A 26,721-nucleotide genomic window follows, 5' to 3' on the forward strand; every position below is an offset into this window, starting at 1 on the left:
GATATGCAGATTACATATTTCTTACTGTTTTAATGTTTTAGAAATAGGTTAATGTTCCAGTCTTATTGCTCTGCATCATGTATCATTCCTCATTTAAGACAATTTGTGCACTTAAGAGAAACACAGCTCTACATTTGTGTCCTAGTTAGAAGAAACCCCGTGGTGAATTTTACATGACCATGCCAGTAGACATGCCTTCGCTGAGCCTGTGCCTCTCACAAACTGTGCAGCCTCACCCTTCACCGCTCCAGCCAGTTTAAACATGCATGCAACCATGCCAGTCAGTGGACTAAACCATGCGCACTAATGGACCGTGTGCTCTCACATGGGTGCCATATTAACCTGATGTTTGTTTCTCTGAGTGAGTCACTTTTACATGAAGGGAAGGTGGGCCTTTGTGGTAACACTTGAGTGTGAGTGCAACTCTTTTGCTACACATCTTTCAGTACAAATGCTATACAACAGTGCTTCATAATCGATGTGATGACACGCAGCGGATTGCTGGGTACGAGAATTGTCAAACCCATGACACAACAAACCCTTCATCTTCCTTTTTTTTTTTTAGGGTGGAGCGTACTTGACACTTTGTCACATAGCAAGATTTGACAGCAATGTAAAATTACAGACATTCATTGTTTCATGTACAAAGCTGCAGGTGTACGTATAGTATACAAATAATATCCGGACAAGCATATCTATTTCGTAAACTATTGCCTAGCAACCTTTCTCAAAGTACACTTAGCAATACATGTCTACCAGAGGTGGGTAATAACGCGTTACATTTACTCCGTTACATTTACGTCAGTAATTTTTTTGAGAAAAATGTACTTCTTTGAGTAGTTTTACCACACACAACTTTTTACTTTTAGTTGAGTAGATTGATGAAGAACAAACACTACGCCTTTACATTAGGCTACACTAGAGTCCTTATATTTTTCCTCTTTTTCCACATATTGACTTTATTTTTGTCAAAGATGTTGACAGTGGCTGTCTGTTTCACCAATGAGACGTCGCAACAATAACCACATGACTCCATTATACCAATCAGAGGTGACAATGTTTTTTCCCACTAGAGGGCACTCATTCTCTTTGGACAGATGTTTCATAGTGTTGTTCTGGTCTGAATTCTGATTTTTGTGTCATCATTTTGGCCTAATATGGTCATAGAATAGGTTAGAGTGCAGTATAATAATAACAGTTCATATAGATGAAGTTGTGCTGAGAAACAAATATACCATTGTTAAATCAGACATTGTAAGCAGTTACTCACAATGTCACTCATTGCTTGAGTTTTCTTCTTAACAAATACATTTTTACGTAGTAGTATATAGCAATATTATTTAGATGTAACACTACTCTCATTTGACTTAGGTTTTTGGCTACTCTATAAAGTTAATACTGAACTTGTCAGTGTTAGTTTGTGCTGAGGCCTCAAAGTACAAAGGAGGTCTTTGGCCAAATTTTTTATTGATTGTTTATTAATGTGTATGAATGTGTGTGTTTTCACAAAATGCATGATCTGGCTTGTGTATTTGCTTTCATCTGCAACTTCTGTTTGCATGACGCCGTTCTCATCCTTGGCTTTTTGTTCTTATCTCACTAACCTTGTCACTGTTGTCATGACAACCAATCAGCCTGTCAATCAAAATTCCTTTCTACATTCAGTGGATTGTATTCTCCTCTACATCTTCGTTAGATAAACTCAGTTGGGTTGGAATGTAGTGAAGTGTTTTGATATAATAGTGTTTTAGTGCACAGGGAAAGTCAAGGATTAGGGCAGAGAATTTGCATCAGTGAATTTGATCCTGTTTAAGCTTAGAGTAAGTTGTCTCAAAATCTTATCTCGTCAATACACACTCAATTTTGAGTGTGTCCATTTCAGTGCTGATGCAGGCTAATGGTCCATCTCTGCAGCTCGCACTCACTTGGAGGCTGCACTGTGCCAACTTGAGACTGTTACCCCAGAGGAATAAAAAAAAACAAAAAAAACTGCTGAGTCACAATGACTGCAAACACCCACTTGCCGCATTTAACAACTGGGGCATGCAAAGTCATAGTTTGGTTTCATAGTGTGCGTGTTTAAATGCACATTTACAGTACATGATTACATTTGCTTATGTTAACTCTTTCTCAAGACGTCCACATGTTTCATTGAGCTTTGCAAAAAAACAACGCAAACATTTGTTTGGAATACAGTGGAACCTCTAAAGTCGAATATAGTGATCCCTCGCTACGTCGCGCTTCAAACTAAATGCCCTCAGTCCAGCGCGGATTTTTTTTTCCCCAATTAAAAAAATTAATAAATAATACAGATGAGCTGTCCCGATCCGATCACGTAGTCTCCCTCGCCCTCCTGCTGCTTCTCTTGGTCTAGCAGTGCACTGGAGTTGCTTATTAAAGTTAACGATGATTGACAGATGTTAAGGTTTGATCTTGCCAGAGACGCTTGGAAGTCGTAACTTCAAAGCAGCGCATGCGTCCATCATTCTATAGCTTGTTAAGCAGTTGCTGTGACAACTAGATAAGGTAAAACCTGAAAACTATATGGTCCCCATTAACGTTGAGGGTCTTTGCTGAGCAAGAGACACAAACATGTTGTGTAGATCTTGTAGGTGAATCTTGTCACGAAGACTAAACATACCTGCATTATAATCAGTATTGTTTTTGGACTGGCCTTATAATTTTTGTCTTAGTCGTTTGGACGGAAATAGTTAGATTTTAGCCATTTCAAAATGTGTTTGTCTTCGTTTAGTTTTAGTCGACGTAATCTCATACACATTTCGTCTAATTTTAGGCAACAGTTACTCAAAATGTTGTCATCTGTAAAAATGTTTTAGTCCAAAAATAAAGGTTTCCAAGAATTTCAAGTGAACATAGACAAGCACATGTTGTAGCGTCCACAAGGACAATCCCAACTTCGTGACAATACACACTCAGCAGGAATAGCAGGACATTCTTTTTTAATTAAACCCACTTAGAAGACACAAACTATATGTAAAAAAAATACATATATTGTCAGAGTGCTTAAGAGGATGCTTACCACGCTTATGTTGATGCTAATGCTAACGTGAATACCATTCTAACGCGATGAGTTACATTTAGTGTGTGATGATCACTCAGCACAGAGCTTTAAAGACTAAAGCAACATTTCATATTCTGTATTAAATCTAAAAGAAATCAATTTTGTTTCCAAACAAGCAAAACAGCGCAACCTCGCTTGAAACACATCCTTAACTCCAGTGAGGAGAGGGAGGGAAAGGCGCAGTACATTTCACATGAGTGACGCGACCAAAAAACTGCTTCGATGCAAGATGATGTACTCCACGTACAATAAGAACATGTCACGCATTGTGAATATATGACAGACATATGATAGGGTGACCTATCATATGACCTAGCAACCGAAAACTGCTGGGAAAGATCAGCTCTACGGCAAAATATGCATTGACAGATAAGGAAGATAAAGAAGAAAAGCAGGGAGAAGAATAAAACGGTTGAGGAAAAATCAAGACAAAAGTGAGATTTTTTTGTTTGTTAAATTAGTATTACTGTGAGGCTACAGTTTGATTTACATTATTTCACTGAAAAGAGAAAAGTTTTTTATTAAAGCTATATTTTCTACAGAAGAGGTATTATTTAGAACATTTTTTCAGATTATTTGTATAGTAGGAATGAATTAAAAGGACAGCTATTCGCCAAGACCAAAGAGGCTTTTTTTTTTTTTTTTTTAAATCATTATTTCATTCCAGTTTTTTATGTTATTTTAATTTGCGTATTTGATTATATAGCTACTATTTTGTTATAAAACTTGGATTTTCTGTCAATACCAAGGAGGCCTACTTGAAATATTTTTTAATTATAATATTTATACTTCAAGTGATATGGAATCTTTGAGTGAATTTCGAGTATTATTTAAGTATCTCGAGGCCAGGCCGAGTGTCCTCTTTTTTTGGAAATCAATATATGGTCACCCTAAGTCATATGACAGAAACTATCTAGCGTTTTTGTCTCGTCAGAAGAAAACTAGCATTCGTCTCATTATTTTATAGTCTCTCAAGCCACGTTTTTAGCTTGTCATTGTCATGAAAAAATTGGTCATCGGCATAATATTTTTATCCTCATTGTTGATGAAAACAACAATGATTAGAAATAAACAAAAGGCTTTTCTTTCAATTTCTCTATTTTTTTAACCATTATTATCAGTTGATTTGGTCATTTAATAGTAAACATTAGATTCAGATGTCTGGCTAATGTCACAAGAAGATTAATTTCCATTTCCTTGTTAGGCAGATTTTCCCTTGTCTGTCCTTTTTGAGTGTCACAAAAAATATAGAAATATGGACTCAATCCTCTTGGCTATTCATTTACCTTAAGTCTCACAAAATGGTTTAAATTTGTATTTGACTTAAACTAAATGAGCATCCACTTTGAAGTCGTTCCACTGTAAGATTTGAGAAACTGTCACACCGATCCAAAACGAGCACTAAGTCAATTTAAGGATGTTATTTCATCTTTAGCACGACCCACCTGAAACTACAGGGTGTTCCAAAATGGTTGACCCCATTCTAAATACCCATATCTCGGAAACTACTTGATGGATCTTAATGAAACTAAATACACTATACTGTATGTTGAAGGCCATAAGTTTTATTGGTTAAATTTAGAAAGAATAAAGAATAGTAAGAATAAAGAAAAGTACAAATATTTGTTGGTTCTATGACAGATTTTCATAAATGTTCAATATGAGCGCCGCCTGTGACTCTGCACACGTCGAGTTGGTATTCGAGCTCGTGCCCTACTCGCTGTAGCATGTCTTCGGTAACAGTTTCCAGTGCAACTGTAATTCTGTTTGTTTTGGTGCGGTGCCTTCTTTGCAAAATTTGTGAAGAAGGCACTCTGGACTGTCTTTGGTGACTGAGTTCAGGCATACTCTTAACACGCACAATGCCTTTTCTTTTGAAGTGAACAGAGTTTCTTAACCTGAACCGAAATGCCAAACGTTACACACATAAACTTTAAACGTTTTTACACAAGCTGTGAAAATTTGCAGTCATTCCAATGTAAATTGTCAAAATTATTGGCCTATGAAATGGGGTCAAACATTTTGGAACACCCTGTACTAGAGATGTCCCGATCCGATATTTGGATCGGATCGGACGCCGATATGGGCAAAAAAATGCGAATCGGTATCGGATCGGCCGACACGGAAAAATTCCGATCCAGACTTCCGATCCTGTTTTTTTGAAAGTCCGGTCCGGGTTATCCAGCGCACCGATTTACATAATCCATTCCAGTTTTTGCTTCAGTTTCCCTAAAATCCGGTCCGCATTTTACAGTACACCTTCAACTCACTACATTACCGTCTCCCAAATTATCGAGAGACTTTATCGGTAAAAATGTCAGCTGTGTGGGATCATTTCACCTTAAAGGACGACAAAGACGAAGAGGCAGAGTGCAACATATGGCACAATAAAGTCAAGCGTGGTGGTAAAGCTGTGAGAAGTTTTAATTAGGGGTGTCAAACGATTAAAAATTTTAATCGAGTTAATTACAGCTCAAAAATTAATTAATCGTAATTAATCGCAATTCAAACCATCTATAAAATATGCCATATTTTTCTGTAAATTATTGTTGGAATGGAAACATAAGACCGAGATGGATATATACATTCAACATACGGTACATAAGTACTGTATTTCTTTATTATAACAATAAATCAACAAGATGGCATTACCATTATTAACATTCTGTTAAAGCGATCCATGGATAGAAAGACTTGTAGTTCTTAAAAGATAAATAAAAATAATAAATAAAATATATAAATATATAAATAAATAAAATATATAAATATTTATAAAAATTTATTGAAAATAAAAGATAATAACTAGTACAAGTTATAGAAATTTCATATTAAAACCCCTCTTCATGTTTTCGTTTTAATAAAAATTTGTAAAATTTTCAATCAAGAAAATAAACTAGTAGCCCGCCATTGTTGATGTCAATAATTACTTACACAATGCTGATGGGTGCTGAAGCCTATAAAATCAGTCGCACCCAAGCGCCAGCAGAGGGCGGCAAAACTCCGAAAAACACAACAAGTGCACCTTTCACTTTGCAGTCCTTTTTGCTGTCCTTTCTGTTTGAGCGGGGCATTTGTGCGTTAATTGCGTCAAATATTTTAACGGGATTAATTTAAAAAATTAATTACCGCTCGTTAACGCGATAATTTTGACACTCCTAGTTTTAATACAACCAACCTAATCAAGCAATTAGCGAAATACCACCACAAACAATATGAGGAGTATGTTAAGAAAACCGAAGACAAAAAGAAAGGTCCTACGCAACAAACACTGGCAGAAACTTTTGCTATGCGTGACAAACTGGCACTCGACAGTCCCAAAGCCCAGGGAATAACAAGAGTCATTGCTGAAGAATTCATTCTGGATGACGAGCCATTATCTCTCATGAGTAAAGACACACTATCCAACACTTAGAACCCTGGTACAACATGCCCAGCCGTCATTACATCCTTGAGCGATTCCGCCGTGGAAGATTCGAGAACGATTCACAAACATCCAAATTCCGATTATTGAAATATGTCAAGTAAAGCGGAACTAATACATAGCGCGGTCTTCGGGACGCAATGAAAAACGGACCGCATTGTGTCCCGAGAGTAAACCTCATGCTTGTCATAGACCCGGGTAATGCCAATGCTCGACTCACGGCTTTAGCTCAACTCATGCCGCTGGATAAAAAACACAATAATACCTAACTGCTGCTGACAGCCGCTACAAACTACGTCAACATAGTTTTACTGTAGATAATAGATATCATATGTATATAGAACTAGATGCAAGATGACAGACTCGACGGCGTTACCAACATTGAAGTATGGAAAACTACATGCGTTAGTAAACAGCCGCCATCTTAAAGCAGGAGACTTCCCTAGTAGGCTGTTGGGAGCCTTCCAAGCGAACCTAATTAACTTTTTATCTAAAATACTCCTAAATCGGCAAAATCTTGACTTGAATCTATCTTCGAAACAGTTTTAAAACTTTAACATGTCGAAAGTAGACAGAAGGGAAATTATGGAATAACGGGAGCAATTTTAACAACTTGAACAACTGAGTCGCAAAATTAAATGAATGTAGTTTAAAGCTGCTTATACAGAATGGGGACTTGAGTATTTTATTTACTGTTTTAAAATGTTAACTTGATACTGAAATAGTTGTATATTTAAACCTGAGGGGCTTTTTATACAATTATTGCAACCAATGCACGGAACATTAAAAACATCTAATAGCTTGGGGGGTTTGTGGGATTTTCCACTGAGGTTGTTTATGTGTTTTGCTTTTTTAAGACAGTTTACAATATTATTTGCACATTTTACTGACTGACTATGCCATTTCTGTTTGTTATTTATAATGTTTTGTGTTTGTCACTGAATAAACAGGTCCGTTTCTTGTTACCAACCGTTGTGTGTTATTCAAACTCACCTAATTCAGTTGGCTAGTTGTTATCAAGAGTACTAAAACCCTTTTCAACATGAGTCTGACAACTAAGTAAGGAGGCTAAATAACTTTAGACTTTAACACATGCTCAGGTAGGCCGTTATCGGACCCTAACCCTATCGGATTGGAAGTGCAAAACAATATCTGGATCGGATCGGAAGTGCAAAAACCTGGATCGGGACATCCCTACCCTGTACAGTATATATATTTACGAGGCATCACAAAAAAAGATTTTGGTAATTCAGTCTAAGTAGTATTGCGGACAGTTAACATTTTTGGTAAATTCCACCGACTCTTGAGGAAGGTATGGAGGTCTGCAGATGACCTCCCAAGTTGTAGTTTTGATCAAATAACTGAATTTTTGGAGAGTCATGTGTTCTAGGGTTCAAAAATAGGAGTGATGTGAGGGAAAAAAGACCAATCCTTAGCTGGTTATCTTACAACCTGTGCCATTTTTTTGTCTCTCTCTCTTTCTCTCTTATCAGGCCTAAGCCATCAAGATTATTCCTCCATCCCTCTCTCCCTCCCACAACCAATAGCTAAAGGATATGTGTTGTCGCTCCTCCCCAGCAGAGAAAGCCCCTCTTCCCCTCCCTCAGCTGTCACATCAGTCCACTGTCCGACCGAGAGCTGCCGGGACGTTTGGTCTTCTCATCTCCGCTCCTACTGGTTTTCCGTCTCTCTCTGCCACTATCCTATCCTTCCACTAACCCCATGTTGGAAACTTTCACTCATTGAGCATAACAGTGCGTGCGTGCGTGCACTTGTCTGCCTCCCTTTCTTCATTTTCCCTCAACTTGCTTTCACTGTATGTATGTTACACATACGAATTGTACAGTAGGCTGTATTTACACTGCAGGTTGGCGTCAATTTCAAGTGACACATTTCTGATGCACCTATGTGTCCACTGAGGGGATGCGCTGGAATCAAAATTGCATGTAGAATACACCACAAATGTCAACACCGGTCAATGAGAACATGCAAGAAAACAATTATAAATTTAAATATTAAAAGTTGAGTTGGGTAATTGCTTAAAATGCGTGTTACTTGACGCCGACAGCAACTATTATCTTTAATGTTTAATATATCTGTAATCATGCAGCAAAGTGTGATGACTTATAGCTTGTATTGACAGGGTATCGTCAATTGGTGCTTAAACCAAGGGCGTAGGTTTGCATTGGGACAGTAGGGACATGACACTACCAACTTTTCAGGATGCTCAAATTGTCCCCACCAACTTTTGAGCAACCTTATTTGCACGATATATATTTCAATTTTCCCATATGTTATGAGGGTGGAATTGACCCTACCATTAGTAAGTGAAGTACATTTACCTCTATTCACTCTGCCAGTCCATTTTTTCCCCTCAAATGCACGTTTAATTGGCTGATGACATTTATTTAAAATGTACAGTGATCCCTTGCTATATCGCGCTTCAAACTTCGCGCCCTCAGTCCATCACGGATATTTTTCAATTTAAAAAAAAGATACAGTATTTTGTTTAAAAATGTTAACATAAGCATGTATACATGTACAAATCATTGTTTTCTTTCATATATATATATCATTTATAGCATAACTATTACAATTGTAGTGCTTGAAAAACAATTGATTAAATATACATATACATATAAGGGTATTTTTTTTGTTTTTGTTTTTTTAAACATGTCTCATCTGCATCTCTTTCCAATCAGTTTTGTTTTTGGCAGCCATTTTAATTTTTGTGTTAGTCTTTTGGATAAAAATAGGCATATTTTAGTCATTTCAAAATGTTTTCGTCTTTGTCTAGTTTCAGTCAATGAAAAGTCAGACAAATTTCATCTAGTTTTAGTCGACAATTTTCAAATTTCGAGTTTTAGTTGACAATTCTCAAAATGTTTTCGTATTTAAACTTCAAAAGTTTTTGTCCTTAAATAAATAAATAAATAAAAGGTTTCCAAGAATTTCGAATGAACAAGACAGACGAGCACATAACTGTAGGGTCTACAAGGACGTAACCATTTTCATGATAATACACACTCAGCAGAAGAACAGCACATTATTTGCAATTAATTAAACTCACCTAGACGCCACGAACTGTATGTAAAATATTTTCCAAGAGTTTTTGAAGACACCGAGTCACTGCGCTAAATGCTAATGCTTACGCTACAAATTAGTTTCATGTGTTCTGATCACTCACTTTAAAGGCTAAAGCAACGTGGCATATCTAGCCAAGATAAGAACGTAAAACTTACCAAGCGGCACCTAACATATGCTTCACAAAATGAGGGTGGAATGGGCACAGGCTTACTCACCGGTGAGTCAACGTGCGTGTGGGGCGGGGCGGGTGAGAGGCGCAGCACGTCAAATGAGTGACACAACCAAACACAGCTAATTGCATACAATAAGAAAATATCACACATAGTACATTTATGACTGAAACTATGGCGAATCACCTCATCCTCGTGTCATCAGATGACAGCTCGTTATGTTTTAGTCTCCCAAGACATGTTTCTTTGTTGACGAAATATTTTCATGATCGTCATCGTCGATGAAAACAACACTTTTTGCAAATGTTGTTAAATCTGAATGAATCCATTGAACACATCCAAAAAATATGAATTTTTCAATGTAAGTAAGCTCCGCCTCTTCTTAGCGGATTATTTATTTTATTTTTTAATCTTTTTTTTTTTTTTTTTTTCTACATTATTTATTTAAAAATATGTTTATTTGCAACCTATGCAGACATTTTTTCAGATAATAATACATTAATCATCGAGGTTAAAAAAAAATTGGTGTGTGTGTGTTGCGTTTGATGTGCTTTTGGACAAAAGCAGTAGTGTTTTACCTGAAGAAAGGTTCCATTTTTATTTATTTTTTTATAGCGGAAGAGGTTTTTTTCAGTTATATTTATTTATTTAGATAATGTTGAGAATGTTTAGTTTTTGCATACCTGGATAGTTAGGAGATTAACAAGTATGTATTCATTGTGTACGTTAATATAATTTATGGTAAAATATTGCAATTTATTCTGGAAGTTTTCAAAATTTTCTTTAATAGTTTTTGAAAACAAAGGTTTGAATAAAATGGTGTATCACCTGAACCAATACACATGAAAGTACAAGTCAATACAGATTTATTTTGCATTGATCTTTTAGCCATTCAATTAATTAGGTTCATTTTCGTGAGAAATGTAGCCCAGACCCCCGTTCCCCCAATCAGTTTGGTCTTATTAATGTCACGGCCCCAGCAAAAAGTGTACATGCATGTTATGCTGTTATATTGTCCATGCCACGGTTGAGACCAAACCTAAACCCTTGGCTGCACTTGAAACAGAAAAAAATCTTCAAATTTCATTTATTATACACGTTATTTACATCATTTTCCTTTATTTATACTGCAACGATGCATTTGCGACACTTGAGAGTCAAGTCAAATCCAAATTCCCTGCAGTGTGAATCCAGCCTTTAATCTATAACCATTAACTTTACATCACATATCTCCTACTTTGATTTTGATTTTTGAAGTTCTATTTAGCCACAAGATATTTTTTTTATATGCAGACAGATATTTTTATGTTCATTGTTATGAACTACATGTCGAGATCAAATGTCTAAACTATTATGGTACTACATCATTTCACCTTTGTATCCAAATATTTGAGTCAACCAGAAGAACTGCGCATTTTTTTGTTCTGTTGTGTAGGTTTAGAAAAAAAGCGCTTATGTCATTTTGTATGATTTGTTTACATTTTGATGCACATTTCTGGCCGAATATTAAGAAAGCAGTATTTAAACAGATGGCAAATAATCAGATCACATCAAGCTGTTGCCACGGTAACTCATGCATCCGTTGCTATTCTTGTCTTTAGAGTTCTTGATCTCTGCACTGCTAGGTTGCATTTGTAAATTGAGCAAAAATGGTGGGATGCTGCATTTCTTGACAGCAGACCAATTTAGGATGATAATTAGATGTCACGCTCTCAGAAAAGCACTATTGCCTTTTCTTAATGTTTTTATTTAAGTAGAAGTCGCAATTGACGAGTATAATTTGGGCGCACAGTCACAGCGGTCACACTACGTGAAACATTTTGTTTTCAACACCTCGACATGCAGAACAGTTAGTTCACGTTTTCCTAAGTGAATGTATAATGACTTTAAACACCTTGAGAGTGTCGTCGTTGGCTGTGCTTGTGGTGCATTCACATTCTGGCTTCAGACTTCTACTTGCCTTCATTCCTTTCGATGAGTGCATCTATACCTCTACTTCTATTCTCAGCTATATAATTGACCATGTGCGTCACAGAATTAAAATATCAATAATGTTGTGTTAGTGGAATGCTTATTTATTGAACTGTCTACATATATCTATAGTGTGACTTCATTTCCTCCAAGTGAAAGAACATTACATTAGGTCTTGTAGCATTAGTAGTAGTTCTGCGTCATAATTACCCATTTGCATTGTGAAGATGATTGCATCAACTCTTGTTGGTATCTCAAATAAAGTTCTTTTTCATTTGTGAACTTGCTCTTCTCCATTGGCATTTTTACATTGAAAGAAATTGTGCCTGAAAACACTTGACGCTCATTTTCATGATTTTTTTTTTTTCAAAATACATGATATGTTTGATGATAAGATAGAAAAAAACAAGAAAAACATCAATTCTAAATTGTCCAAGTGCCCTGACTGGTGTAAGATATTTTCAATTCATAATTAACTCATTCACTCCCAGCCATTTTCACCGGAGCAAGGCCCTTCGCTCCCGGCTGTTTTACTGGATTTTGACTGATTTTGCAAGGACCACAGAAAATTCTGTTCTATTGCTATATAAACATGGAACCCACCAAAAGAAAGATTAGACTGTCTTCTTTCAGCAGAAAATGTTAGTTCATATCTTTTTCCATTCTTTAGAAATCAGCATTAGAAAATAGGTTAGTTTGAGCAATTTTCCAATTTCTGATGAAAAAACGGAGAAACTGAGCTTTTTGTGAAGGAATATTAGAAATACATACATACAAATAGAGCTTTTGATAGCAAAGTAACAATTTATTTACACATAACTAACTGAATGATGACACTGTTCCGGCCGCGACTGCCGGTTAAACTTTCCCCTCATCGCCGCCTGTCTCATAAAGATGATTTTTTTTTGAGTCTCCGCGGGCTCTGCTCACGAGCAGCACGGACTCAAAGGCATCGTCTGCTGCACTAGTGGTCCCGGTCGTTCTGCTCGGTCGTCCAGCGCCTGGCATCCCGGGCGTCCTACCGGTTGTTCCGATCAGTCGTCCGCCGCCTGGCATCCATTAGGTCGTCTTCCGCCGGTGCCCCAGCCGTGTGGCCTGGCCGTTCGTTGCAGTTGAATCGGGTTGCGGGTCTTACCAAACGCGCTACTGCCCTCTAGTGGCCAGTTTTATTGCTTTAAAATAAATTTTCAGCTTTGTGCTTTGGAGCTAAATTGAATCAGAACCCAGAAATGTATTTTTTGGGAAAAACAAAAAACATAAGAGACGTATAAATACGTAATTGGGACACTGAAACAATTAAATATAGAACGTATTCATACTTTTTTGGGAGCAAATTAGTTAAGTGCTGTTTCTTGGATTTTAATTACCGTATTTTTTAGATTATAAGTCGCACCTGAGTAGAAGTCGCACAAGCCCAAAAAATGCGCATTGAAGCGGCAAAAACATACAAGTCCCATTTTGGGGGGAAATTTATTCGATAAAATCCAACGCCAAGAAATGCTGAATTTTGCCAGACCCTTACAAGTTTCTCACAAACGACAAACTTTCTTTCTGCTGCTCGATTACTGTTTTCAGCTGCATATTTCACTACTTGCAGCTTGTGATCTGCAGAATATGATTTTCTTTTCGGTGCTTTTTTGTTCACCCTTTTAAGTTTTTGTTTTTATAAGTTACCACCAATGTTGAAACACAGGCCTTTAGCACCCTCTTTTCGTTCAGTGAGAATGACATGTGAAATGATATAATAATATGTTAATGTGTTAATAATTTCACAATTAAGTCACTCCAAAATATAAATCGCACTCCATGGCCAAACTATGGGGAAAAAGGTACGACTTATAGTCCAAAAAATACGGTAAGTGGTTCTTAACCTGAGTTTAGTGACTATGTCTAAGGCAGGGGTTTACAACTCCGGTTCTCGAGAGCCCCCATCCAGCTTGTTTTCCATGTCTCCCTCCTTTAACACACCTGAATGAAATGATTAGCTCTGCAGGAGCCTGATAACGATCCTGATTATTTGAGTCAGGTGTATTGGAGGAGGGAGACATGGAAAACAAGCTGGATAGGGGCTCTCGAGGACCGGACTTGGATACCCATTGTCTAAGGTGTTCGGTGAAGGAGAACACACAAGGTCCTATTTTAATCATACATATTGGGATGATACACTTAAACTCATGATACTTTGACGCTCAATATGCCAGGGCCCGAAACGGTCCATCACTATAAAATATCAAAAAATGTTTTTGAAAAAATACTATGTAATTAACATTTTTTTCTGTTACACATAGGAAAATGCAATACCTATCAATCATCCAACATTTTATGGATCTCTGCCTGTGAAAGTATATTTTCTAAAACAAGTGAAATACTTTAAAAAAAAAAAAAAAAAAAAAAAAAAAAAGTTTCAAGCCAAACACTGGGAAAACTATTATTTCTAAATATAAACGGATGACAGATGATCCCGATAGCACTTGTTGTATATAGTAAAACAAGGACATTCATATCATTTTCTGAAACAAATAACTATAATTCTTAACACTGTTCACTTCTTGGGCCTCAAACCACACAGTAACGCCATAGAGCTAATGAATTATCAACACTATTGTTGTCCAACATGCCTTCTAGCATGCATTGCAGTGCAAGAGAAAAAAAAGTAACATAACATTTAAAGGACATGTTCTGTGCTAATTATTTCTTCAGTTACTGTTCTAATTGTTTTTAATTAATTGCTAGTTATGCTATTTAGTTCTTATGTGATCAGTTTAGTTTGGGTTTGAATGACCTTTGATTTAATGACCTTTGATTACTTGTCACTGCTTGTGAAGTTGATGGAAGCCTCTTCTTCTGCTGGCAATGTTAAGCGGGAAATGTTCCTCCATCTCTGATGAGCACCACAAAGTGACTGGTGCCTACTCGTGGTGAAGTATATACAAGCTTTATTGTTCAAATCTTGTGGCAGTGCATTTGAAATCAATTTTTTCTTGCGCTGCGGGCGACCGCCCAGCCCGCCCATGCAAGGAACCACTGCACATGATCAAAGTGTTGTTTATTTGAGTATTCAGATTTACGAATTTCTCAAACCTCTGATAATAGAAAACATGTTTAAATAAAAAAAAAACTAGGCCTGCAAGCAGGACTGAACGGGCCCTCGCACTTTGGCGCAACTTGGACGTCACGCAGGTCGGGGTGGTGGCAGACAGCCCCCCTTTAATCATCTAATGAGAACCTAACATGCTTCAAACTCGCTTCTTTTTTTGGGATGAGAAATTGTTTTGAGTTGAGTTTTGAGAAATTCTGCTGCCACTAGTTGGCGCTACAGAGTCGATGCAAATGACCACTACTGGACTCTTCAGGGTAAGACTCTCACCAAGCATTGGAAATTTGGAGCAGCTATCATGTATATCAGCCAAGTTATGACTGTTCAAAATGTGTGGAAAGACAGAATGGTGACAGTCATTATCACTTTCCTGTTGGACCCTTCTGCTTCAATCAAACCTCAGTCATTTTCATCAGGCATCTGAACACATGTCTTAAGGCTCCCCTTATGCAGGTTTGAGGTAGATTGATTTTTTCCCTTTAGAGGAGTGTGTCCCGTAAAAAAGGGCATTTCCTGTTCCCACTAGGAGGCGCCAGGTACAAATGGTAAATTTTCAATCCAGTCCTGCTCAGGCTGGTATACCTCAAACACATGCCAGATTTAAAATAGATTGAACGTTGTATGAGGGAGTCGTCAGTAATTTTCCGAATTCGGTGTTTTGCCAAAAAAATGGCCGACTTTGGCACCCTGCCCAGGTCAGGCCTGTGTATGAAAACACACCATTTTGATAACTTAAGATTTCATATGCCTCATGAACAGTCTCGCCAATTTTGAGGATGATCAAACTAATTCCCTAGGTGCCAAGGTCTTAAATGTGCACACTGTAAATCAATAAAAATTTCACATTCAATCCAAAATACCCGATTTCCTGTTGGGTTTGGAATTCATCTGCAAGAGACTTTTTGGAGCAGTTTTGTACAAGGTATTGACTCTCCGAATTTCATCCCTCTACGTTGAAAAAACCTAAATGGAGAGGCCTTTTTGAAAATTTCAAGGGGGCGCCACTGAGCCATTTTGTTACATGTTTTCGTAACGTTGCAAGATTATTGAACGTTACGCAAAGCCACATGTATGTGCAAATTTTTGTGATTTTTCATGCATGTTCAAGCCTCCAAATGTAAACTCCTACTGTGAACCGATAAAAATTTCACATTCGATCCAAAATACCCGATTTCCTGTTGGATTTGGAATATGGATGCAAGAGGCTTTTTGGAGCAGTTAGGCATAAGGTATCTACTCCCCAAATTTCATCGCTCCACGTTGAAAAAACCCAATAGGAGAGGCCTTTTTTAAAACTTCTTTCTGTCGCCACTAGTTGGCACTGTAGAGTTGATGCAAATGACCCCTACAAGACCCTTCAGGGTATGACTCTCAACAAACACGGGAAGTTTGGCACAGATATGTTGTATATCTGCCGAGTTATGACTGTTCAAAGTTTTTGGCGAGACAAATGGTTGACAGTTATTTTCACTACCGGTATGGACCTCTCCGCTTCAACGAAACCTCAATATTTTTCATCAGGCACCTGAACACATGTCTTGAGGCTCCCCTGAAACAGGTTTGAGGTCAATAGATTTTTTTCCCTTGGAGGAGGAGCCTGTCTTGTAAAGAAGGCCGTTTCCTGTTCCCACTAGGGGGCGCCAGGTCTAATGGGTAATATTTCACTGCAGTCGTGTTCAGGCTGGGATATCTCATATACATGCTAGAAATGAAAAAGATTGAACGTTGTATCACGGAGTTTTTAATCATTTTCTGAATTTGGTGTTTTGCCCAAAAATGGCCGACTTTGGGACCACGCCCAGGTCAGACCCTTGAATGAAAACTCACCATTTTGAAAACTTAAGATCTCATATGTCTCCTGAATAGTCTGACCAATTTTGAAGACGATCCAACTATTTCCTTCAGCAACAAGGTCTCAAATGTAAATCGATAAAATTTCACATTTGATCCTAAATTTCCTGCTTCCCGTTGGGTTTGGAATATGGGTGCAAGAGACTTTTTGGAGCAGTTTTGCACAATGTATCGACTCACCAAATTTCATCATTCTATGTTGAAAAATCTAATAGGAGAGGCCTTTTTGAAAATTTCAAGGGGGCGCCACTGAGCCATTTTGTTAATTTTTTTTGTAGATTATCAAAATTTACACAAAGTTGCGTGTATGTGCAAAGTTTGGTGAGTTTTCGTGCATGTTCAGGCCTCCAAATGTAAACTCCAACTGTCAACCGATAAAATTTCACATTTGATCCAAAATACCCTATTTCCTGTTGGGTTTGGAATATGGGTGCAAGAGGCTTTTTTGAGCAGTTAGGCATAAGGTATCTACTCCCCAAATTTCATCGCTCTACGTTGAAAACCTGAGAGGAGAGGCCTTTTTGAAAATTTTAAGGGTCAAGGGGGCGCCACTGAGCCATTTTTTTTTTTTACATTTTTTCGTAGCGACGCAAGATTATCGAAATTTACGTGAAGCCGCACGTATGTGCAAATTTTGGTGACTTTTCGTGCATGTTCAGGCCTCCAAATTGGCCATTTTTATTTGCCCTGGAAAAAAATTTTTTTTAATTAAAAAAAAATAATAATAATCCTTTGCAAAACAATAGGGCCTTCGCACGCCTAGTGCTCGGGCCCTAATTACACCATGTAAGTAAGCATTTTCTGACAAGTCATACCCACGCACATCGAGCACAGGTGCAAGTGATTATGTGTACTAATGACTCATGAGAAAGGGCGGGCAATGTGGGATACTTGCATTTGATTGGCTAAAATGGTACCAGAATTGATCAAATGTCTGCCCATGTGCCGGTCAGCCACTTCCTGGAAATACTGGCATTTATTTACATTTTCCTCCACTATTAGAAATCAGATTTTTTTTCTCTCTCTCTTTTATTTCCGCTGGGATGCGTATGAGAAAGGCGTCTGTCCCACTGACCCATTTTACATGGCATTTAACATTTATAGAATATCCCTGCCTATTCCCTTCTTTTATTCTCACTGTAGCCATTGATTTGGCACATAAATAATGCAAATGAAACACCACTCTGCATTTAATATAAAACACATCTCTTGTCACTGACCTTAATGTAATGTTACTGCTCTAGTGTCTTATTTGTGAAATTTCCCATTTCAAGGGGCATTTTAAGTTATTTTTTAGGCCAACTACATAATTGTATAGCTATATATATTATTATTAAAAATCATTTTAAAAAGTACATTTTCCTACTCGGATGAACAATCTATAAATATTTGTGTCTATTTTGGCACATGCTGTCTGTAATTGAATCACTCTATTAACTCATTGGCTGCCATTGATAGCGATGAACGTCCAACCCATTTTGACTGGGTGGGGTGCCGTCCAATTTGACATCACTGACTGTCAATGGCAGTTAAACATGATCACTCAATGCCAGCCGTCCACTGTTAAAATGGATTTGATGTCTATCACTGTCAATTGCTGGGAAAGTGTTAATTGTACACTTTTAATGTTGTCAAAGGTCAAACAGCACCACCTGCTGGTGATACGTTTTATCCTAACATAATAGAGTTGTTTAAATTGTCAATGATATAGCCAATGTTGGGGAAAGTTAATTGTCTACATGAACTAGTTCAAATTACAGTTCACAAATTTTAAAATGAACTGTTCCGTTCATAGTTCATAATTCAAAATCATGAACTAAAGTTCCTGGTTAAAAAAAAAGAACTTTGTAGTTCTTTTTTAGAAATAAATTATCTCTCCAATAATTGCTGCAAACTATTATTGGATTATTGAGTCGATCGATAACTTTACGGTTCTGCTCATGCACGTAACGTTGCATAATGGTCGTGAATGCAGCGATTCCAAATTAAACACCAAAAACGTTCTATAAATAAAGGAACTAAGTCCTTATGTTTGGTCATGGACGCACATGAAGGAAAGTTGTCTCTTACTGCGTCTTCCCGTTCTGTTAAGCATTTAAGCCGTATTTATGTTGTAGAAGTATGTTAATGATGCCATTTGTTAAAATATTATCCAAAGATGCTAAATAAGTCCAACTGAATGTAAAAGAATGGGTTTTTAGCCTGTGGTTTTATCTGCAGTTTTAACACAAAGGCCCAAATTCTGAACTCATGAAAGTGGTATACAGACTACATGTCCCATCATCACCGTGGGTTCCCACAGCCAATGGGATGTTTTAGTGAGATGTGTGCGAGAGTTGTGGTGCATAAAAAAAAGAGTTGACATCACATATATTGCAATAGTTGCGTATGTTCGTTGCTGCACAACACCAGTACTTGACAATGAACGAGGTTATGACCGCCACTCACAACCGCTGGAATGAAAGCGTTCGCAGTAACCTTCATGAGATAAAAATATGACGCGTTCAGTTCAAGTCCGCCCAAAATATAAACGTGTTCATGCACAACACTGGCTATAGCTCATTGGATATAGATAAAAATAAATACTGGAATGTAATAATTCTCTTGACTTTTGAATGTTAATGTAAGATTGTGTATGATCAGGTAGATTGATGCGTGTGTCTCTGCAGGATGGCAGTGGAACCCTCCAACGCAGCGGCTCTCTGGGGAAACTGCGAGACGTCCTGCGTCGTAGCAGCGAACTGCTGGTTAAGAAATTACAGGGCAACGGACCACCTGAACCTCGCAGCACCAAGTAAGAACAGCAGAACAAAAAAAAAAACACTCTTCATCTACATGTCATAACTTCTTTTACTCTTTCTAGCATGAAACGAGCCGCTTCATTGAACTACTTGAACAAGACGGGCGATGAGGCGTTCCAGGTAAGGCACGACTGTATGTTTTTCAATTAAAATGAAAGAAGCACTATAGAGAAGCAGCGGAGCCTCGACAAATATTTCATAGGAGTGGCCAGATCTGCCCACACTTAAAATGTAGGGGTGGCACACCAAAAGTGGCATCTATAATATCAGGTTTTTATTATGTTGTTGAAGTAAACAGGCCAGTAAAAAACTATCAGAAAGACTATGTTATGTACAGTGAAGAGCAGAAATATTTGCACCCCTTGTGATTTTGCAAGTTCACCCACTTAGAAAATAGGTAGAGGTCTGAAATTTCAATCATAGATGCATTTCCACTTTTAGAAACCTAATCTAAGAAATAATTCTGGAACTCACAATTTATTTTTCAATAATTTATCTGTAGTTTACTGAGTTCATAAGTAATTGTACCCAAGAAAATCGGTGCTCGTATTTAGTGCAGAAGCCTTTGTTTGCAATTACAGAGGTCAGACGCTTTCTATCGTTCTTCACCAGGTTTTCCCATATGGAAAAAGGGATTTTGGCCCATTCCTCCACACAAATCTTCTCTAGATCTGTCAGGTTTCGGGGCTGTTGTGGAGAAACACGATCTTTCAGTTCCATCGAAAGTTTTTGTAATGGATTGAGGTCTGGAGACTGGCTAGGCCACTCCAGAACCTTGATATACTTTTTACACAGCCACTCCTTGGTCAGCTCGGCTGTGTACTTCGGATCATTGTCATGTTGGAAGATCCAGCCACGACTCATCTTCAAGTCTCTGACTGTGGAAAGGAGGTTGTGGCTCAAAATCTGATGATACATTTCACCATTCATCCTCTGCTTTATTCAGCACAGTTGTTCTGTCCCCTTTGCCGCAAAGCAGCTCCAAAGCCTTAGCTTTCCACCCTTGACTTCACAGTGGGGATGGTGTTCTTGGGATTTTACTCATCCTTCTTTTTCCTCCACACACGACGAGTAAAGTTTGCACCAAAAACTTCTACTTTGGTCTCATCTGACCACATGACTTTCTCCCATAACCCCTCAGCATCATTCAGTTGGTGCGTGGTAAACCTTAGATGGGCCTTCACATGTACTGGCGTCAAATGGGGAAACCTGAGCAATGCGCGATTTTAAACCATTGCACCGTCGTGTTCTAATGACAGTAGCCTTTGAAACTGTGCATCCAGTTCTCTTCAGGTCATTGACCAGCTCCTGCTTTGTACGTAGTTCTAGGCTTACCCTCACTTTTCTCATCATGAATGATTCCCCATGAGGAGACATTTTACATGAAAGCCCAATACGAGGTAGATTATCAGTCATGTTTAAGCCTTTTCCATTTTCTAATAATTGCTGCTACTGTTGATTTATTCTCACCAAGCTGCTTTCCAATTGTCCCATAGCCTTTTTCAGCTTTGTGGAGCTCAACGTTTTTTCTTCTGGCGTCTTTCAAAAGCTCTCTGGTCTTTCCGATGGTAGGAGTGGGATTATGACTGACTTTGGGGTGCATAGGCGACAATAAAGAGTTCAAAATGATGGTAGGTGATTGGTTACTCATGGGGTAAAGGTGGACTTTTTGGGTGTAGACTGACAGCTCTTTGGGTGTCATAGATTATTGCTGATTCTCAGGGGTACAAATACTTATAAACCCCAGTAAATTACAAATAAATTATTTGAAAAATCATGCAACGTGAGTTCGGATTTTTTTAATGTTTTTGTTTTTTAAGATTGTCTATATAAGTGGAAATGTGTCTATGATTGAAAATTCAGACCTCTACCTGTTTTTTAAGTGTTGTGAATTTGCAAAATCACATGGGGTGCAAATACTTATGCTTCTCACTGTAAATCCAACTTCCAACCTTCCTCAAATGCAGAATGAGCACGAGTGGCCGAAGCACTCCTCTCTATTGCAGTCTTATTACGCATCTTAAAAAAAATAGTCCTGCAGAATTAAATGAATTACGGCAGTTTGGTGTGACATTTTTTGGCCGCTTGAGTATTTTGAACAATGATCTTTATTTGAGTATCTTAGATCTGTTAGTAACATTTTTTTATTGGAATGGTAAGACAGGACCATTGACTTGCGTTAGCTTAGCCACTCCGGAGCCCCGAAACTGATAAATAACTAACAAACTGCACAGAGTTTGTTGAAATAAACTCCACCGACTAATTAATCCCCCGCTAATTCAAAGATTAAGCCTAATGCCAAAAATCTTGAACTTCCGATTTTAAAAATCTTAAATTCAACTTGCTTTCAGCTGTAAGAACCCTGGAATAGCAGCAGCTTGCCTGCCTGCATTTGGGATTAAATGCATACAGTAGGGGAAAATAAGTATTTAGTCAACCACCAATTATGCAAGTTCTCCTACTTGAAAAGATTAGAGAGGCCTGTAATTGTCGACATGGGTAAACCTCAACCATGAGAGACAGAATGTGGAGAGAGAAAAAAACTGAAAATCACATTGTTTGATTTTTAAAGAATTTATTTCCAAATTAGAGTGGAAAATAAGTATTTGGTCACCTACAAACAAGCAAGATTTCTGGCTGTCAAAGAGGTCTAACTTCATCTAACGAGGTCTAACGAGGCTCCACTCGTTACCTGTATTAATGGCACCTGTTTTAACTCATTATCGGTATAAAAGACACCTGTCCACCACCGCAGTCAGTCACACTCAAAACTCCACTATGGCCAAGATCAAAGAGCTGTCGAAGAACACCAGAGAATAAATTGTAGACCTACACCAGGCTGGGGAAGACTGAATCTGCAATAGATAAAACGCTTGGTGTAAAGAAATCAACTGTGGGAGCAATTGTTAGAAAGTGGAAGACATACAAGACCACTGATAATCTCCCTGGATCTGGGGCTCCATGCAAGATCTCACCCCGTGGCGTCAAAATGATAACAAGAACGGTGAGCAAAAATCCCAGATCCACACGGGGGGAGACCTAGTGAATGACCTACAGGAAGCTGGGACCACAGTAACAAAGGCTACTATAAGTAACACAATGGGCTGCCAGGGACTCAGATCCTGCACTGCCAGACGTGTCCCCCTGCTGAAGAAATTACATGTCCAGGCCCGTCTGCGGTTCGCTAGAGAGCATTTGGATGATGCAGAAGAGGACTGGAAGAATGTGTTATGGTCAGATGAAACCAAAACATAACTTTTTGGTAGAAACACAGGTTCTCATGTTTGGAGGAGAAAGCATACTGAATTGAATGCGAAGAACACCATACCCACTGTGAAGCATAGGGGTGGAAACATCATGCTTTGGGGCTGTTTTTCTCCAAAGGGACCAGGACGACCGATCTGTGTAAAGGAAAAAATGAATGGGGCCATGTTTTGAGAGATTTTAAGTGAAAATCTCCTTCCATCAGCAAGGGCATTGAAGATGAGATGTGGCTGGGTCTTTCAGCATGACAATGATCCCAAACACACAGCCAGGGCAACAAAGGAGTGGCTTCGTAAGAAGCATTTCAAGGTCCTGGAGTGGCCTAGCCAGTCTCCAGATCTCAACCCCATAGAAAATCTGTGGAGGGAGTTGAAAGTCCGTGTTGTCCAACGACAGCCCCAAAACATCACTGCTCTAGAGGAGATCTGCATGGAGGAATGGGCCAAAATACCAGCAACAATGTGTGAAAAGCTTGTGAAGTTACAGAAAACGTTTGGCCTCCGTTATTGCCAACAAAGGGTACATAACAAAGTGTTGAGATGAACTTTTGGTATTGACCAAATACTTATTTTCCACCATGATTTGCAAATAAATTCTTTAAAAATCAAACAATGTGATTTTCTAGTTTTTTTCCACATTCTGTCTCTCATGGTTGAGGTTTACCCACGTTGACAGTTACAGGCCTTTCTAATATTTTCAAGTGGGAGAACTTGCACAATTAGTGGTTGACTAAATACTTATTTCCCCCACTGTAAGTGACACGACCTGTTAGGTCCCACGGACGGCCGCTTAGGACATAACATAAAACGAGCCACACGAATTCACAAGTGGCACAATTTATTTACAATAATCAAAATCACAATGAACAATGAATACAAAATGCAGAAGAAGCTGGCTTCAGTGTAAGCCCAGGCCAAAACAACAAACAAAAGGAATCTACACTTATACCCCACCCGCTGACTAAACCCTGATCGTAAAAAAGAAATAACAAAAAGACAGCCACTACCCTGGCTTCCTACAATAAACAAAACAGGAGGAAACGGGTTGAACAAAAATGGCAGCTTACCCCTACTGCTTCGGTGTTCTTAAAAACGATCCAATAATGGCAAAACACAAAAGACGTGACCCAAAAAGCGGGAGTATAACAAATTAGAGATGGAATGCAAAAGCGAATGTATGGCGAGCAAACAGCTAGCAAGGAGGAACGCGGCACGAAAGCTGTCAAATGCGTGAAGTTGGCGCCCTTCCTCGGGTGGCCAATCAGCGGCGGCGGCGACATCTACCCATTCCGTGTCGGTCAGCACACGTCACGCTGGGAGCTGAGGGAGGCAGCTGGCGGATGTGACGGTCAGCTGACTAGAGGCATCTCAAAATAAAACAACAGTTAAACAGCCAGGACCGTCACACGACTAAAATCTAACATTGTACTGTATTGGCGAGTGGGGTGGCCAACAAATATATAGGGGGGCCGTGCCCCACCCTGGCCACCCCCTAGCGGTGCCATTGCATAGAAGAGCGAATGATGGCTGGTAGTCAAAATGGACTTTTTTCGCCAAAGAAGGCAAATAATGATTTAGTGTTGACTGTGATGGTTTTTTGAGGTGGTACTTGCTGTAAAATATTTGAGAACTACTGGGTTTCAATATGTGCTTTTAACAAACTTCTCATCTCAGTCACAGACTCGGGGAAGCATTAATTTGAGGGTGAGCCGAGGCCTGAGCTCCAGCACCATGAATCTCTACTCCGGAAACTGAGCTTGAAATCCAATTGGACCCAAAGATGTTTGTTTTTTTTCCTTCTGACACTCGTTTCCAAAGACCCTTTCACTAGTCTGAATGCACGGGGAGTTTTTGTAATTGTGCCTGTCTATTTTTGCCACCATTTTGATTCCTCATCACTGTGCACTTTGAGTGGTGTTAAAGGAGAAGACAGCACCCAGTATAAATTACCTTCACGTGAAAGACATTTGCTGAAAGTATTTAGGTATATTAAATGCTAATTTCTTTGACATTCATAGACATTTTGTGACATCAGTTATAGCCACACAATCTGCCAATGTTCTTTCTTTTTTTATATTCTCCAAGCAAAACTAATGTATAAAAGATTATTAAAGTGATGACTCAAATGTAAACAGTGTTAATTCTCCATTTTGGTGTATTACATGACTTTGATTGTCTGAAATATAACTGCCATTCAAAAACCTGCCGTTTTTTGCGTGGGTGGAAAAAAAGATGTTTTTTTTAGGTTACGTTTTTCTTCACTGTGACACATCAGAAAACTGAAATTCTCTGTATTTTTTTTAATTTATCAAACAAGATTATGTCCGTTAGTATAAACATGATCCAGTTGCTGCCTTCTCCTTTAAGAGCCATGTCACCACTTTACAAGCTGATGTGTTTCTCCTTTCCTCATATCCTGTGCCATTCTTTGTTTTTTAATTGTGCTGATTGTCCTTTTTTTCTATATGACGAAAACTAAAAATAGATTTTGTTTTAGTCCTCTCAATGAAGAAATGAGCTGTGTAAAGCTTGAAATGACATCTTGTAAATTTGCTATGATTGTTAAAACTGCAATTCATATTTGCCTGTTGAGATGTGACTTTGAGTTAAAGCTTTGGGTTGCAGGGTTATTAAAAACATTATTGTCATCATGTGACATGTGGACCCTGTAACGGAATGACATTTTTAAGTCAAATAGGCTGCTACTTTTGTCTTTTAGTTTTTTTAGATCTGTGTGGATTTTGTTGTTTATCTGTGTTCACAACACTAACAAGACTCAAGATTTGAGAAACGACCATGACTTTTTTTTTTTTTTTTTTTTTTTTTTTTAAAGGTATACGTACAGTAAAAGATTTAGAAAATCGGTAACCTTATTTTGCCCCGGCTTGAATGATCTATGGTGCCATGCAGTCTGAGGTGATCTACTCTTGACTTCAAATTGTTTACACTGATTAGGATACTTGTTTAGATCACTGCTACAATGTGATTGTAATAGATTTGCACGTTGCTCAAATACCTGTCTTTTAAATGATCAATCAAAAGAACTGGGTAATTGTTGGATTTTTTTTCTTTCATAAGAGTATACTGGAATAGGACTCGTTCTTTGATTCCTTGATTGCTTCTAACTACTTGTGAAATGTTCATTGTCAATCTTGATTCAGAATTAAAATTGTCACTATCCAATTCTTGTTTTGTCATATCATCAAACATTTTGTATATTTGATATAAAATATACTAAATCCAAAGCACCTAATACAGCAGGTGAGAGTCTATTTAACACAATCTGGTTGGTTATTTCTGACCACAACCCTCCCCATTTAAGAGGGGTGTGCATACTTAACCACATTATCTCATGTTTATGTTTTGATCCCCTTTGTTTGGGCCTAATAAAAGGTTTTAATTATGTGTTTTAGTCTATCAGTATTTTAAAGCAAATTGGAGCAGAAACTTAGACGAGAAACCAGGGGTTAATTTGAGCCAGAACTTGCCGGAATAAGATCCGGCACCTCGATTTTGGCCTCCCTGTGTTCCGGGACTTATTTGGGGAGATTCGGCACTTCTCGCGCATATAAAATATCAATAATATAAAAACGTTGGAGGGAAAGAAGGAGAGGAGTCGTTGATGGCTTTTTCCACTTTATTGTGGCAACAATAAGAAAACAAAATAATAGCGGGCTGCCGCCACATTCGACCGCGAACTTTTGCTTCTCGCCCGTTTCCCCCTGGCTTCCTTCTACTCACAGCTCTTCAGTCCCAGCATCTCTTAAACGGATCGTGCATAGTGTCGTTTTGAGCTTTTTGTGACAAAGGTATCGAGCACGTGACGTGCTGACAACATTGTTTCTTTATTAACACATGGAGCTAACAGCACGAACACAGGATCAAACGGTATTTCAACATGCCAAAAAGACATTTGCATTTACTGTCTTTTTTCAAAAACAAAGATGTTGAGGTGGTTGCAGCTCAACGTTGCATTCG

General features: G+C 38.3%; 1 protein-coding gene across 8 annotated transcripts in view; it reads left to right on the forward strand.

Moving 5' to 3' along the window:
* Positions 1–25,909, forward strand: part of klc1b (kinesin light chain 1b) — a 49,069-nt gene extending 23,160 nt beyond the window's left edge. For 4 of the 8 annotated variants that reach the window (XM_057847977.1, XM_057847976.1, XM_057847980.1 and 1 more), the window contains exons 14-16: positions 19,349–19,473; positions 19,543–19,600; positions 24,418–25,908. In XM_057847977.1, coding sequence (XP_057703960.1) covers positions 19,349–19,473; positions 19,543–19,600; positions 24,418–24,498 — 264 coding nt within the window. In that variant the 3' untranslated portion in view covers positions 24,499–25,908. Of the gene's footprint in view, positions 1–7,996; positions 10,264–19,348; positions 19,474–19,542; positions 19,601–24,417 lie in introns of those variants that run through there. The other 4 variants (XM_057847979.1, XM_057847981.1, XM_057847982.1 and 1 more) reach the window with 2 other exon arrangements.
* Positions 25,910–26,721: the final 812 nt, after the last annotated feature.

This window comes from Corythoichthys intestinalis, chromosome 10 (genome assembly GCF_030265065.1).
Source record: "Corythoichthys intestinalis isolate RoL2023-P3 chromosome 10, ASM3026506v1, whole genome shotgun sequence".
NCBI classification, from domain to species: domain Eukaryota; kingdom Metazoa; phylum Chordata; class Actinopteri; order Syngnathiformes; family Syngnathidae; genus Corythoichthys; species Corythoichthys intestinalis.